Here is a 16,127-nt window from a genome sequence, read left to right as displayed (position 1 = left end):
CCTTAGCTGGTGGTCTGAGGGAGTGAGGGAGTCATTGGCTGGCAGGCAGGTCAGCTGATCTGGGATCCTTTCCTTATGCAGTGCCAAGGCTTTGGTAAGCTGTAAAGAATAAAAGTTGTGGCCTTTTATCTCCAAACTTGGTCTCCTAGTTGTCTGATCTCCTCCCTCACCCCTCAAGTTGTCACTGCAACCCCATAGTCCACAAATATATTTGAAATTTATAAAGCAGTTGTGTGTACTTAGCTTCACTCAACACATAGGCAACCTTGGGTGTTCAATAAAACAGAAATACAGGATATATATTTTCTAAAATAAAATACGGAATAACTGATGAACATATTCGGGATCACAACGGCTGGATGGAAGAAGTACCTTGCTTCTTCGTTTTAAGATCCATCTAGTCCGGTGTTTTTTTCTAACAACCCAGCAAGAACTAGTAGGTACTAAGTCATTATCAAAAATTAGCCATTGACCCACCATTCTGCCATCCTTTCTCTCCCAATTATCTTCTTAATACCTAAACTTATTTAAGCTTCTCTTTGGAATAACCTCAATGAGTATATGGCTTCCACTGTTGCCAGCCACTTGAAAAATCCTCCATCTGGAAGTGCCCATAGATGGGATTCTCTGACACATAAGGTGAATTAAAGCGTGAAATGAAGAATGACACAGAATGACGAAAGGAGTCCATCATCTGAGAACCCAGGCTGGAAAAGGAATCTTCCACTGCGATCCAGAGCAGTATTACATCTTTTTAAATCCAATGGATTTAAAAGGGTGTAATTCTGTTTAGTATAACACTGTTCAGTATCTCTTTTAGCCTCCAATAGTCCTTCTTACGGAATTCTCCACAGCACTGCCTCTCATAGCAGCTGCCAATGTTGAGGGGAAGAGCCCTTCTTGGCACCCTTTAATACGCTCCCTTTGCCACCCCTTCCTACTCCAAACATAATAAACCTAGATGCCATAACCAAGGTTTTGACTTATGAAGGGGGAACACCTGAGCTTTTCTCCCTCCTCAGTTATGTACAAGAAAGACCCTTGCTTTACAAAGCTCTCTCTCTCTCTCTCTCTCTCTCTCTCTCTCTCTCTCTCTCTCTCTCTCTCTCCAGGTTGTGCCATGCAGCAGACCTGAACAGCCACAGGCGAGGCAAACCCTACATTCCCTGAGTCACTTCTCTCAGAATACTCATCATACAGGAGTGAGAAACAAAACAGGACCTGAGGGATAAAAGAAATAGGAATTAGGATGAATTAAACCCCTAAGAGGTTTGGGAGAGCTTAGGTAGTAAACTGAATAATACAATATGTGAAAGTTATAAAAACTATCCTTTAAACAATATATAATACTTAATGTATCTAGCTATCAGCTACGATGATTTCTGTTACCTTCTTCTCATTGAAGAGGAAATGAAAGAAGAAACGAACCCTAGCTTCTCTGATTTTCCCTACAAAAATTTGGAATATGATTTCCTCTTCAGAGAGTTGAAGATATAGCTATAAATATAGAGGAACTGTTGCCTGATTTGACCAAGATCATAGAAGATCACCCAGAAACAGGGCTAGCCTGGCCCCTCAGCTAGATATGCCAAGAAGGGAGTCTGGAGGCCTAGAATAGAACAACCCTGGGGAGAGGCATGAAACAGAGGATTAACACAATTGTGTAGATTAGGATAATTGTCCAACCTATATTGAGACGAGTGTCTGAGAATGACAGGAATGTCCACAGAAATTGAAGATATAACTCAAGGATGGGTGTATTATTTGAGGGCCAGAAGATATTCGTGTGTATTCATATTCATATGTATGAAAAACTTGTAATCATTAATTTTATATAGTTTGTTAAGATAAAAATGAGCAAGAACGAACTAAAAATTTTAAATGCTTTAAGGAATGTTTCAAATACAGATAACCTTATTTGTGGTTTGAAGTTATAAGGTAATTATTTAACCAAGAATGTGAGCCCATCTCAAGAGAGACAGTGAGTTATTGTTAGGAAATGGTTCTGATACCCTATAAACATGAAAAGCTGAATTGATTGGGACCTTCTTCTTGGAAGGGGCTCCTTGCTTGTGATCTGCTTATGTCTGAGTAAGATACTTTCTTGGACTCATGTAATTGCTCTCCTTTAATGATCTATGTAGTTATAATAGATAGTATGGTTTTCGGTTGATTGAGCTAATTTTTGAGAGCGGTCCTTCTAGTTCCTAAGTGTGTCTCTAATGCAATGGTTCGCCTGGAGACTGGCATGCAGAAAGTTGAAGCAAAGATCACCCTGCATTCCATCTTTCTATGGTTAAGGATAAATTTTAATCCTTGTGGTTTATTACCTCTAATCTTAACCGATGACTTCCAGTCTAAGTGGATGATTGCCACTAGGCAGAAAATTATGGCAATAGGATTTTCCCCTCAAGTGCTTCTCATGATGGGAAACGATCAAGCAAGGCAATTGGTCAGGCAAAGGATCGACGATATCGAACGACAATCTGACTTACAGGGCACTCCTGCCTTTATAGCTCCTCCTAGCAGCAGATATATTTCTGCACCTGCTTCCTATTTATCCATTCTGGAGGTAAACAAACTCAGGGAGAGCGTTTACTTTGGCTAGATGTTCTGCCCTACCCTCTGCTGTTCTGGATGGCAGATTTAAGAAGATTCCTTGGAATGAGAGGCTATGTCCTTGTATACTTGGGGAGGTTGAAACCCAGGAACATGTTTTCCTGAGATGCCCTTTCTATAAGGAAGCACGTATGAGACTTATAAATCCCTTTCTGGAAGGTATCTCAGAACATCCAGATAAGAACAAATTAGAGAAACTGCTGTCAAACTCAGATTTTACAACATTACACCAGATAGCGAAATTTTGTGCCCTGGTTGTTAAAGTCCATTAGAGTGTAGGCCTCCACTCTGGCTGCTTGTCTAGAACTATGCTGAATTTCTGGTTTTTATAAATCTTGAAAGATATGTTTTAAATCGTACATATTCATATGTTCCATGTTTTAATGGCCATAAAATATGTATTTTACTTTTTATGATAAATGTATTGGCTAAGTGCTGTAATAAAGAATCTATAGTAATACTAAGTATGCTGAATAGAGGTGGGCATGAACCAGAAAACGGACCTAAATTTGACATGGTCCAGCCCAGTTCGTGGTTCGTGAACACGCGGTTCATGGGACTCATGTTTTTCACAAACTTGAGTCTGTTTGGGCCGGTCCGTTGGTCCATGAGTCCAGACATCTTGGTACCAATCTATCAATTCCCTAGGCAATGGACGGGAAGTCCGCAGACTTTCTGTAGACCTGGGAACACACCAATCCTAGCCCTCAAAACCTTGATAGGCAGCTTCAGATGCCAGCCAGAGAGCTTCCATTCTTCTCTATGCGAGCAAAGAGCAAGAATTAATTCCCTAGGCAACGGCAGCTCCAGATGCCAACCAGAGAGCTCCCATTCTTCTCTATGCAAGCAAGGAGCAAGAATTAATTCCCTAGGCAATGGCTGGGAAGGAGTCTGTGTGGTGAGGGGGCTCTTCCCCTGCCCTTTTCTGTTTGATTTTGCTTCATTGCAACTTTTTAGTGCTGCAAGCCAATGCAAGTCAATTGGCATTTGCTTCTCCTAGTATCTACTGGAAGTTTCCTAGGGGCAGCTGCTTTGGGGGTAACTCAGACCTCTGAAATGCAACCTTAGCCAAACTTGGGAGGGTGGCTGGAAGAGAGCCTGCTGAAGCCTCACTGTGAGTTTGGCATCTCTGAGTACGAAGGGGGAAGTCCTAGGGCCCCCAGAAGTGACGGACCATGGAACGACAAATTGTCTCGTGAAGGGGGTAGGTCTGTGAAAAGTTTGTGGTCCATGAAACTTGACGGATCACGGGCCAACAGTTTGTGGGGTTTTTCCATTCTGTGCCCACCTCTAATGCTGAATAATCCTGTTTTAATCATAAGGGCTCTTTTGACACAGTTTAAACTGTCTGGAATCTGTCTCAGCCCCTGGACTTGCCAGGAGAAGGGGACAGGAGGCAGCTGGGAGGCAGCTGCCCAGCCATCCCAACAGACCCCCGGGGCCAGAACCTGTCAGCACCCAAGGGAGAGAAAGAAGCACCCAAGCCCCAGAGGGTCAGAAGGAGCAGGTGGAAGCCAGCCAGCCCCACCCTGCAGTGGGAGGCTAAGAGCCCTGCCAGGGAAAGTAAGGACAGCCAGGAAGGGGCCAGGGCAGAGGGAGAAGGCACAAGAAATAAGGACAGCCAGCCAGCTACCTTACCGACAGGACAGCAGATGCAGCACAGGGCCACGCCCCAAGCTGCAAACAAGGAGGGAGTAATAGAGACCAGCTGAGGCTGCTGGAAGCTCAGAGCAGAGGAAGCTTGGCAGCCAGCCAAGAGAGCACAGCTGTAGCTGTCCAATGCAGCCAAACTAGCTACCCCACGTGCAACTGCTTGAGGCAGCCCCGGCCAATGCTAGGAGGCAAAAGAGGGGTGTGGCCTGGCAGGTGGAGCCTGGAATGAGGGACAGGATATAAGTGAAGTCCACCCACAAGACATGGTGGGTTGTGTAGGAGTGTGATGGAGTGGAGGAAAGAGAATGAGTGAGCAGTGGAGGAGGAGTAAGGCCAACAGCTGGATGGGGGCAGCTGTCATGGAAGGCTGTTGGGACAAGGTCAGGTTGAGGGGACCTGCAAGTGGACTGAGAGGGTGTGGCATACCCCCCTCCTTCTACAAAGCGGGATCCCACATATTCCCTGAAGGTCCTTTAAGGCAAAGGGCAGGCAGGGCGGCGTCTCACAGGTCGGCGCGCTGGGCAGAACTTGACATCCCTGAAGGTCCTTTAAGGCGGAAGTCAGGTAGGCTGGCATCTCACCAGGTGGCACCCTTGACAGAACCTGATGTAAACCACCATTTATGAGCAATCACCGTGATCACAATGGCTTCGGCATGGCTCCTCCACGCTCCACATGGTCTGAGGCAGCTTCGATTTGGCGTCTTTTCAGTTTAGATGGGCTTTGAAGCCCTGGGTGCAGTTTTTGGCTTTCGGAGCTTTGCAATTCATGTCACACTTTTTAAAAACTTTAAACAGGCATAGTAATGTTGCAATGTTGGAATCCATTCCCCTCCCCCCGTATTTGCTGATTGGGCTGCTCCATGCCCACTCGAGAAGCAACTAGTGGCGGAGTTCTGGGAGAAAATGTGTACTTTTTGTGCTTGTTTCACTCTCGTTTATTTTCTTTTAAAGCCAAGCCAGAAAAGGGTTAAAATGCTGCTACTTCATTCCCTTCCTTGCATTAGCAGAAGACACTGGGAGGGAGGGAAAAGCAGCCATTTAACCCTTTCCTGGCTTTTAAAGCTAGGAGAAATGAGCAGTAACCTTACAACACAGCAGCTACAACTCATTCCTGGATTTGGAAAAAGAGTGTGCGCATACTCTCAAGGGACAAAGGGAAAAGCAACCATTTAACCCTTTCCTGGCTTTTAAAGCTAGCAGGGAATAAGCAGCAACATTAGGAATCATTCCTGGCTTTGAAAAAAAATAAGAGAGTACATGCATACCCAGGAGGAAAGAAGCCAACAGAGAAGCAGCATTATGACCCTTACCTCACTTTATTGATAAAAATGGTGGAAAAGGAGTTCAAAGAGTTGAGGAGGATGAGACTGGTTAATTCTGCACAGACCAATCAGCTCCTGGGGAAAAGGAGAGGAGGGAAAAGAGAAGCAGAAGGGGAATACAGAGTTTGCACTGACATTAATCGAGCCAGATGCGACTCAGTAGTGGCTTCAAAATAAAATCACAATATGTTGGCAAGGGGAAAATCAGGGATACCACAGACCATCATTGGTACTGCATCCCATGACTGCATTGCAAGTGTGAAACTCCTACAAAAATGGGAAGCAGAACAGATACTGAAATGTTTTAAAGTCCCAGTGTGAAAAGGACCAAGGTCTTAGAATGGAAGCAAAGATTCTCTAATTGTATTTTCCTGTGTACAATACCCAGTAACAAACTCAAAACCTTATTTGTAGTGTACCTTTTTATCAGGAGTTAAATGATCTGATATAGAAAAACTAACTAGATGTTTAGGGCATCTTAAGCATGCACCAATATCTGAAGCAGGCCTAAACAGAGTCATCCAGAACAAGAGCATCTATGGAAGTGAGCTCTGACTCATGAAATCTCATGCTGAAATAAATGTTGTTAAGTCTTTAAGGTACCACTGGACTTCCAAATTACTTCTCTAAGCAAGCCTCCAGCAGTTGAACAAAACCAACCATTCCCCCTCACCCAAACATCACCAGCGGCAATAGAATTTCCCTGGCCACACCCCCTACCTCTGGGGTTTTCCATGAGCACAGATTCATTCTAGCATTTAACCGACAAGTTCCAAAGAGGATAACAATGTCAACAATGGACAACCATAGCAGAGCAGTGGGCATTACCATTTTCCAGTGCAGCTCTGATCAAGATACAGCACTTGAAGGGTAGTACAGTACTCTGAAACTCTGGCATGTTCAGTTCCTGAAATGGCAACAGAAAAGTGAAGCAGGCCTTCCCTAGCTGGTCAGGTAAGTTTGCTTATTTTAACCACTAGGCAATCTTACTTTCTTTTTTCATGTGACGTATCTTCTATTTTAGTGTTGGGCTTCTTACAAAAGCGTTAGGTACATTCACATTGCAACATTTTTTCACTCTTACTTGATCTCCTAACCTTGCAGGGATGCCCACATAATCCACCGCCCATCCCCATGAAGGGAAACCCAGAGCCTTCAGTTAAGAAGGTTGTCAATGCTCCTGTTCCAGATTATATGCATTCTCGTTACTGACTCAGCACATCAAGAACATACAAATGAATTTACCTTCCATCCAAACACCACTGTGAATTTTAAAAGTCTCTAATAATTGGTGTACCGTGTTGTAATTCAGTGCATATTAATAACACAACAGGCACCCTGCAGGGAGGAAGTTCCACTGCACTCAGTGGCACTTTCTCCATAGATATATGTGAACAGGAGAAGAAAAAAGGAGTGATACAAACCTAGATGTTAACGTACAATTAATGGAATTTGTCACCATAGAAAAAAGTTTTAGATGAAGTTGTTAGAGTCTACAGGCTTGATGTCTTCGGACACCAACAGTGAGCAACAACTGAATAGAAGCATGGCAAAAATGGGGCTGTAGGATTCACTAACTACTCATAAAGCATCAATGATGTTTTGTTAACTGAGAGAGATCACACAAATGACTGAGATGGCAAACAGAGCAGTGAGTGTTTGGTGATCAGGAAAGACCTAATGCCTTTACATATATTAGGCTATAAGACTCCGCTCACTATTCTCATTCTTTGTTATTTTACTTCATGTCATGCTCACTTTCCACTTTGTAGCATTTTGCAAAAATAAACTTTATGTAATTACATTCAACCAGACGCAGGAAAGAAGTTCATTGTGACTCTTCTCCCTTGATCCCTTCACACATCCAGCTTCAAAGACTTGTCTACATGTTAGCTCATGAGACCAGAACAACAGAAGGCAAAGATCATAAATTCCTTTCAGGAGGAGTTCTTGGACAGAGGACATATCCAATATCATATGCTCTGTACACATAAGGCTTAGATCCCCATCTCTTTCCCACCAGACATAATTATGGTAGTAATATCTATTACTCACTCTAGTGCATTAAGAATCTTTACATGCTATTCAGTTTGGGCTTCCATAGGTCATCAAAATGCTCAAATCGCAAGAGGCAGGCAAACTGAGGCAAATGCAAAACTTGTTGCTTAAAAACCCGTAACAAATTTTAACTGACAGAAGGGATTTCTATTAACTGTGTGCAACATTCTTGTACCTTCTCTCCCATTACAGCACCAGTGCTCCACCAGTGCTACTCTTCAGGGACAGAGGGCTCCAAGAACAACACAAGCAAGGAGTCAGCAGGAGGGGCAGATGGCAAAAACCACAGCCCTGGGAAATCCTCTGCTGGATCCAACAATTGTAGGTTCTCATTCATATCACATTTTGAGATACAGTATTATTGTTCCTCAGTAATGGCAGTTGTGAAAATTGGTGGTCCACATGTACATCACATTTTGGCATAACACTCTTATTACTGGTATAGTCTGAAAAATAGGGCATTTCCCTTCCCCCTGCCATCTGAAGGGTGAGATTTGCCATATCAACAACCAAAATTCTAGCCAACAGCTGATAAAGATGGGCTGTAATGTTGACTTCTGAGGCCTTTCATTTAACACAGATTTTTATAATCCTCAGAACAGGAAGAATGAAATTCCTAGAGTTGTTATGGAGAGTAGAATTTCTTTTTCCAAAATTCAAATCTTTAGATATAGCCATTGATTCCCTTAATTTTTTTCTCTTTCAAAGGAGAATTTTCTTTTTTATTTCTCATTAATTTTTCTTTGCAGTTTTCAGTTCCTTTTGTAACTTCAGCTCTTGCAGGGATTCTCCTCTAGCAAGAAGTATGGTGAACACATTGCCTTGTTCTGAGCACGTGCAGAGTAAGATTCAGAAATTTTACAGAACTCCCCCCCCCGCTTTCCTGCCCCTCTTTTCTTCAAATTCCTCTGTTGATCAAAACTGAATTGATTCAAAATGGACTGTAAATTCCTAAAGAGGAAAAGAAACAGTTTTCAGAGAGAATATGGGTAGAGAATTTCCCTTAACCACACTAATTCCTAGTGGCCACTGGGAACATATTTGTATTTGCCGAAAACAAGATACATTTATTGGTATTCACACAAAGACTTATCCCCAATCACTTTTCAAACCATTGTATTCACATACAACTCACATGTAAAGCACGTTAGCTCAGCCTTAGAGAAAATATTGCCAAGTATTGTTTTGTTTTCCACAACTCACCCTAGTTTGTATGTACATAGAACTATTGTATTCACAGGGCTTATCTGACCTCAGGGAACTCTATTTCCTCCTGCCTAAATTATATTTCTGAAAGAGACATCATTAAACTGTTCCTCCTCATTTATTTAGGATTTCATCAGACAATATGCAATATTTTCCGTTTCCACAGTCTTGTACAGATCATGTTGAGAAAAACAACCATTTGACACCAAATTTTATTCTCAGAGCAAGCTTATAGGATGCCCTTCTCCTTGGAATAACAAGTGAGGCTTAAGGAAGTGTGAGCTTGAGTTTTGCTACAGGACATGCACAGATATGAGAGTCATGGTATTAACACTTCTTTTCCATCCAAATCCCACCCCAACCAATAACAGCAAACACATCTTCTCTCAGAGAAATCTTTGCTGCATAGACATTCAGAGGTGTCTTTCCAAAGAGCAGTCTGTGATGCATAACAACTTTTTTGTAAACAGAGGGAAGACCCATCACTTCATGGAACAAAACACAGAATCCATATACCAGGGTTACAAGGTGACCTATAGAGAAGATGCAAACATACCCTGTAAACCCTTTCTTTCTTCATATCAGCCTAACAGGGCAATCCTAAGGAGAGTTACTCCAGTCCAAGCTCATTGATTTCAATAGGCTTAGGTTGGAGTAACTATTCTTAGCATTGCACTGCAAGTCCCTTAACACAGAGGAGATGAAAGTTGTTTCCATTGCTTCCAATCCTCAAACTGGAAGTTATCATTAGGGAAAGGATAGTTACTAGATTTTAGAATACAAGTTGTATTATAGAACATGTGCCGTTAGATGACAATTGTGTTTGCATGTATGTCCCACTGTTTTCACTCCTCTCTCTTTTATTCCCCAGCAACTACAGCGCAGTGCCTTAATACTGCTCATCTGCTATCTTTGCTACCCCCATTTTATCTTGCCATCCTTAACACTGACCACTCCTGAAAATCTCAGTGTAGGTAAACTGTATCGGCACAAAGGAGAGGTTGCCCCTTGGCTAGCTGGACAGAACCCTTATTTTTTCAGCTGCAGTGGCCCTCTTTCCACTGATTTTAGAGGAATGGTCAAAAGAGAGACAACAGGAACACTGGAGAAAGCTTTGGAAAATCATGAATGGCAATATACTCCTATCAACTCATATAGTTCTAATATAGGAAATAACTCTTAGGATCAGCAATGTTAAAAGATCTTATTACCCACACATCCCTGGTAATTTAGATGATGTCTATTACAATCATATAGATTAACATGGTGATATGAAACAAACACTTTGTTGTTCACTCAGTTAAAAGATTATTGCTGTCAGATGGTAGTATGGTCCTAGGATGTGTTAAGAACCAGGATTCCTACCCTGGTCCATTGAAGTTCTAACTAGTACCTTGGTAAAAGCAGAATTACCATAATTTTTCAAATATAGAAGCTAGACCAAATAGATATCTTGGTCTGCACCTACAGAGTCTTTATTTATGTGATATAGAGATCTTCTGTACCAAGAATATTGTTAAATGTCAAGTAATTCAATATAAAGCAAAACAAACATTAACCTAACTCCAAATATGAACCCAACTCATACTGGAGAGTCTTATAGCTAGTTGGTTCCTCCATGTACCAGGAAAACTCCTTCTTCTTAAATATAGTATTTAATTTGACATGTACAAACTGCTGATGAAGACCAACAGCTGAAATACATTCACATACTGTATAGACTGGTTTTATTTTGATCATAGGCTGCTGCTGACTGACTTATTGGACAAGTAGAATAGGGGAACAGGATCAGGTGTGCGCCACCCACACAAGTGGCTGCCCTGCCCTTGGGCCTTTTGGACTTGTTTGCACTGGTGTCACATTTATACAGGGCCTACTGAAAAATCTAGCGAAAGTAGGTTTGAATACTGTCAACAGTTCCCAAGTTTTATGTGGTATATAAAATCGAGAGTTTGAGTCTATGGCTTCTTCCACACACGAGTACAAAAACACTCCCTCTCTGACGACAGCAGCAGCAAGTGATATGGGAACAGCACCCCACACCCCTGTTCTTGCCCAGTTCGCTGTCACCACTGCCCACCAACCTGAAATTTCCCCTTTCCCCTTACTTTTCCTTTCCTCCCCAAGCGGTGCTGAAACACCACAGCACAGCTCAGAAGGAAAAGGAAAAAGGTCCTTCAAAGGGCTACAAAGAGAGAGGGAGAAAGACACACTAAAGCAAGCTGCTCTGTGCCATTTTGGAAAAGGCGCCCAGCCCTGTCCGCTACTCCATTTTGGTCCACATAAACAATCCTGCACAAGTGCTCCAAAAATTCCCCTTCAACCCAGAGGAAAAAAGTTTGTTTTTTCTCTCAATTAAAAGGGAAGGCCCCAGCAACATCCGTACCATGTGGATTTCCTCTTTAATCCCTTTGCATTCTATGGTATGGTAGCAGCCTATGTGAACTGGATAATTTTTAAAAGGCTCTATAAAAATAAGGACCCATCATACACATTTGATGGGCTCAGAGATTAGACAGATTCTAGTGGTGGGCAGGATAAGTGGCTCCAGTCTCTTCCTATCATACGTAGCCAGGACATTTGTCAGCACTGGACCAATTTTGCAGTATTGCAATTTTCAAAAGATGTACTTTCAATAGCACATAAAAATAGGTATTTTGCTGTTTGTGATAAGCAATGTAGTATTATTGATCCTAATTGATTATTGATCCTAATTAGTAAGAACCATGGGGGCTATGCCAATGCCTGATTATTTCCCCCTGATTATTTCCCCCTGGCCCACCACCTTTAGATGGGTAAAGATGGCACAGTTCCAGTGAGGCATTGCCCAGAGACTGCTGCTCCAAATCCTACCCCTACTGTTCTGTGGGGAGTGGCACTCTGTCCTGCTTCTTGCCTGGTTCAGCATTTAAACTGCACAACCTACAATGCAGGAAGCTGTTTGGAGACAGCCCTGCTTCCAGCAAAGCACAATGATCTTTATCTGCCCCCTTCAAAGCACTCAGGGCCAAGGGATGTTTAGACATATTTTTATAAACTAGTTACCTGTGGGACATCTCATTTCAAGGGGATTCCATGCATAACTAGACCCCCTAATCTCTTCACAAAATCAGAACCTGAGTTTTAATTGTCTCAATTCTGGACACATACATTGTTCTGAGTGAGTTTGAGGAAAACAGAATTACGTTTCATCACATAATGGCGTTGTAAGAAAAGATTTTTGCTATAAATCTCAGTCCCAGGCGCAGCTTGCTATGAGCCCATTCATTGTGCTGATTAATGCCAAATCACTGAAAACAAAAGAGGAAGCTTGCCACCCAAGCCTGAGCTTGCTGCATAAGGATTTAATTTATTTGTTGCCTTTTGGTTCAGCTGTTGGTGTTTAATCAATTTCATCTAAGGGATCAACACAGTCTGAGACACAAGAATGAAAGATGGCGCTCAGTTAAGGTAAATAGCCTTCACTGGGTCATAGAACGGTTACATGGCCCAGAGAACACTGATAGAATAATTCCAAGAATGACTGAAAGACACAGAGTAGGAGAATCCTTTGTGCAGGCTAAAAAGTTAGCATTTAAATCTGTTCTGGATGGTATGAGATGCCATACAAAGTGTTGGGTGCTTTCACACGTAAGGCTGAGGGCCAAACTGTATGTTACAGTTCAGTCATGTGTAATGTCAGCTAGCTCCTTCGTGTTGTGAAGCACTCTCCGGAGGGGATGCTTTGCACCAGAAAAGAGGTCACATCACCTGCTTGTCACCTGACACTCTCCCCACATCAAGCTGCTTTTACCCCACCAGCCATCTAAACCCACGCTTACCTTGTAAACACAAGTCTGGAACTGCACGAGGGTAAAAGCAGCTTGGGGAGGGGGAGTTACAGAGAAGAAGGCCAGTGGCAGGAGATGGCTTCAACACTGCACTTCACCCTGCTCCTTTCCCGGTGCCCTTTCTTGAGGGCATTTTGCAACAGAGAAGAAGTCATCAGAGCTAAAGTTATATGCACCTACTATGTAATATTTAGTTTGGCCCATCATTTACTTTTGATCCTCTTTTGCATGATTTATGTTAACATCTAAGCATTATTCACATGGAAGAAAAAGTGGAAGAGTATCATTTCTAAAGCCAATTTAACATTCATAATTATACATCAGTCTGGAACAGAGAAACTGCTTGAAGACTCAAGTGTGAAAACTTTCCCCCCGCCAGCCAGACACAGAACAAGCTTTGGACAATTTGATTCCCAGGATCTACACATAATTTGATAATTAGATCCTCCAGCTCAGAGATCATCATTCATTCTCATCATTTGTCACAGGGGAAGCCCCCTTGGAATAAGACATCTGTTCTTTCCCGGGGGGAAACCTGGTCACTTGCTTACAGCTCAAGCTGCTGTCCTTTCTTCCTCTAGGGGACCTCTGTCCACACAAGTTCAATTTCAGCAGCAGCCCCCTACCATTCCACCCACAATTCTGAGCAGTGCATTGGCTGAGGAGCCTCTCTCTACCACATGTCATCTGCGCCTTTAACCGGCCACGTGGTTAATGCTCATGCCGCTGCACCAGGAGGCCCATTGTATTGTCAGAGATCAACACTGAATATGAACTACATTGGGAGAAAGCAGGCTCTTGTGAATTATGCCATTCCCATTTCCAGTCCTGGTACAAACATAATGTCCTGATGTATGAGTGAAGGCCAATGAAATGTGATAGGAATGAAGTGCTTTGGCATCTTTTGACTCTGATGCTTAATAGCAGAGGGAAGTAGTGTGCTTCTAGCAAAAAATGTCTCCAGGCTCAGCTGATCAGCAAGGCGGTCTCTCTCCATCCGCACCTGAACAAACCATGAGGACAATTCCTAGAGAAGTTGATTCTCACGTATGAGGAGGGAGGCTGGTCCATACCTGCCTTCCTCCTGTCATGTTCTCCTCTCACCACATGTGGGCTCTCCTTCGTCTTATGTGGCTGCTGCTTCCCTTGGCACCCGGTTCCTCTCACTGTGCTGCTTGCCTCTCCCCTTCTTGCCACCATCAAGCATGTTCTTGCTTTTGGGGGGCTTGCCTTTGTGCCGCAGGTGATGGTCTCCACACCACACACGCTCACAGTACTCCTCCACTCTCTGCAGGTTGGCATAGCCAATGAGGTGCATGATGTCTTTGAACCACAACCTTTGCCCATGCAGCAGGCGGGGATCAGGCACCAGGCAGCGTGGCCGGGGTGACTCTTCCTCCTCCCGCTGGAAGACCTGCTCCAGCTGCTCGCTCTCAATCACCTCCAACATGATTTTGGTGACCATCTGAGTGAAGCCATGCTCCTGAGTCTTGCAGTAATACATTCCAGCATCCTGGCGGAAGAGCTTCCGAAAGAGGAGACCTTGTTCTGTCTTCATGATCCGCTCATCTGTTTTCACCTGGAAGAAGAGGCAAGGGAAAAGGCATAACTCAGAGGGTAGATTGACCAGATTTTTAGCAGACCTACATAAAGTATCAGACTAGTCAAAGGTACGGGGTTGCTAGACTTTGCGAGAAGAAGGTACTGGCAAGACTATATTCACAAAAGCTGATAATTTGGTATTGAAAACAAATTCAGTATCTGAAGAATCTCATGTTTCATATATATTTTAACAGCTATGAAAGGCTTGAAAGTGCATATGGCCATTGTCTGATGAACTTTGGGAATGTGTGTACACATTTGTGTATAGCATTTTCAGGGGTCAACAGTGGGGCATCAAGTGCTCTATGCAGCCTCTTGTCCATTTCCATGAATAAGAAAGACTGAATAAACTATGCAAAACAGTGAAGATAAAAAGAAATAAAAGTGAAAAATACATAAATGAAGGCAAGTTGCTTAATATTTATATAAGTTGTGGATTATAATGTTTCTTTGTACAGAATATGTGTGTGTTTGTTTTAAATGCAGAGTATATATAATCTGAAATCCTGGAGACATAGAAGAATGGGTTAAAGAAGATATACTGCTAGAAAGAGGGTGGAACCAAAATGAAACCCTCTAAAACCAGTACAATTCTCCTAGTGGCTTCTGAATTATATCTTCAGAAATGGCAGGTTTGACTATAGAGCGCATTGAATGTTGCCTCATTTAACAGGAAAGAGACTTGGTTGTCTGAGTCTGGAATCTTACTGTCCTGGTAAGGAATATAAATCACAATTGTTCTGTCATTCTCTTTCCTTAGCATTGGACATCAGTCCCCTCAATGCAAATGGCTGCAATTTGCTGACCTATAATATCCAAAGAATCGAGTCCCTCTCACTGAAAACTCTTATATGCAACCAATATCCTCTTTTCAACTCAGAAATAACCTTTCTAGGAAAGCTGCACTTGTCTGAACTAGCAGCTCCACCCAAGAGAGCCACCCAGAGTGGCTGGATGGATAGCTGTTTTTGTTTTAACAACAATCACAAATGGCATAACAGGCTCTGTCTTGAGAGATGCTTTGTTCCCCTGATAACAGCTTTTACCTGTAAAAAAATCTATTCTAGGCAGGTCTTAAGGTACAAGCCTTGCCTCCTAAAGAAAGTGGCTCTAAGTGGAAAAAATGGTGCGGGAACACATAAAAATCCATTTAATTTATTCCTTTTCTTTTTGATGAGTGACTTGTATTTATTTGTCTTGCTTAAGAAATAAGAAGCCTCTGAAGGAATGGCACATTCCTTTGCTCTGTGTGGTCCTTTAGAAAGCTTCGGGAGGTTGTGCAGAAAGGGGGAACAGGGGAGAGATCAGACACTGCTCCGCTCCCTGTATGACACCAGAACAATCCTGACCAACTCTTAGCAGTCTTTGACAACAACAAACCAGCTGTGTTTATTGGCGAGTCCCTTCTATGCCCCCTTTGCTCTAGAGACGTCCCACAAATGTACACTATTATCACTTCTTCCAGCCTACCATTTCAACCCAGTTTCCTGGGAATTACCCCGGCCTGCTAAACTCTGGGAAAAGAGGTTGAGACCTCACACAGCAGGAATGTGGGCTGCTTTGCTTTCAGTTTAATTCAAGAATTCCTCCTGAAGCTACAACCAGCAGACAAAGCAAAGAAACTAACTGAAGAAGGGCAATAAAAGAGTAAACACAGAGAAAAAGCACATGACATATCACAGGCCAAACAGAAGAGAAAGCCTTAAAGAATCAGTCAATATCTGTGTAGGATAACTCAGCTGGAGCAACTGAATATGCTGGTGGCACTCCAGGATTATCTGGGGCCTCTTTAGATGGCTTTGGGAGAAATGTGTACTTTTCTTCTCCCCTCAAGT

At 42.8% G+C, this 16,127-nt stretch overlaps 1 protein-coding gene across 1 annotated transcript in view; it reads right to left on the bottom strand.

The window, feature by feature from the left end:
- Nucleotides 1–8,853: 8,853 nt before the first annotated feature.
- Nucleotides 8,854–16,127, bottom strand: part of SEMA3G (semaphorin 3G) — a 128,353-nt gene continuing 121,079 nt past the window's right edge. The window contains exon 16 of the mRNA XM_054977245.1: nt 8,854–14,269. Coding sequence (XP_054833220.1) covers nt 13,817–14,269 — 453 coding nt within the window. The 3' untranslated portion in view covers nt 8,854–13,816. The remainder of the gene's footprint in view (nt 14,270–16,127) is intronic.

Source organism: Eublepharis macularius, chromosome 4, assembly GCF_028583425.1.
Source record: "Eublepharis macularius isolate TG4126 chromosome 4, MPM_Emac_v1.0, whole genome shotgun sequence".
Taxonomy (NCBI): domain Eukaryota; kingdom Metazoa; phylum Chordata; class Lepidosauria; order Squamata; family Eublepharidae; genus Eublepharis; species Eublepharis macularius.
The sequence above is the reverse complement of the archived record's forward strand: the minus strand, read 5'-3'. Positions and strand labels throughout refer to the sequence as shown.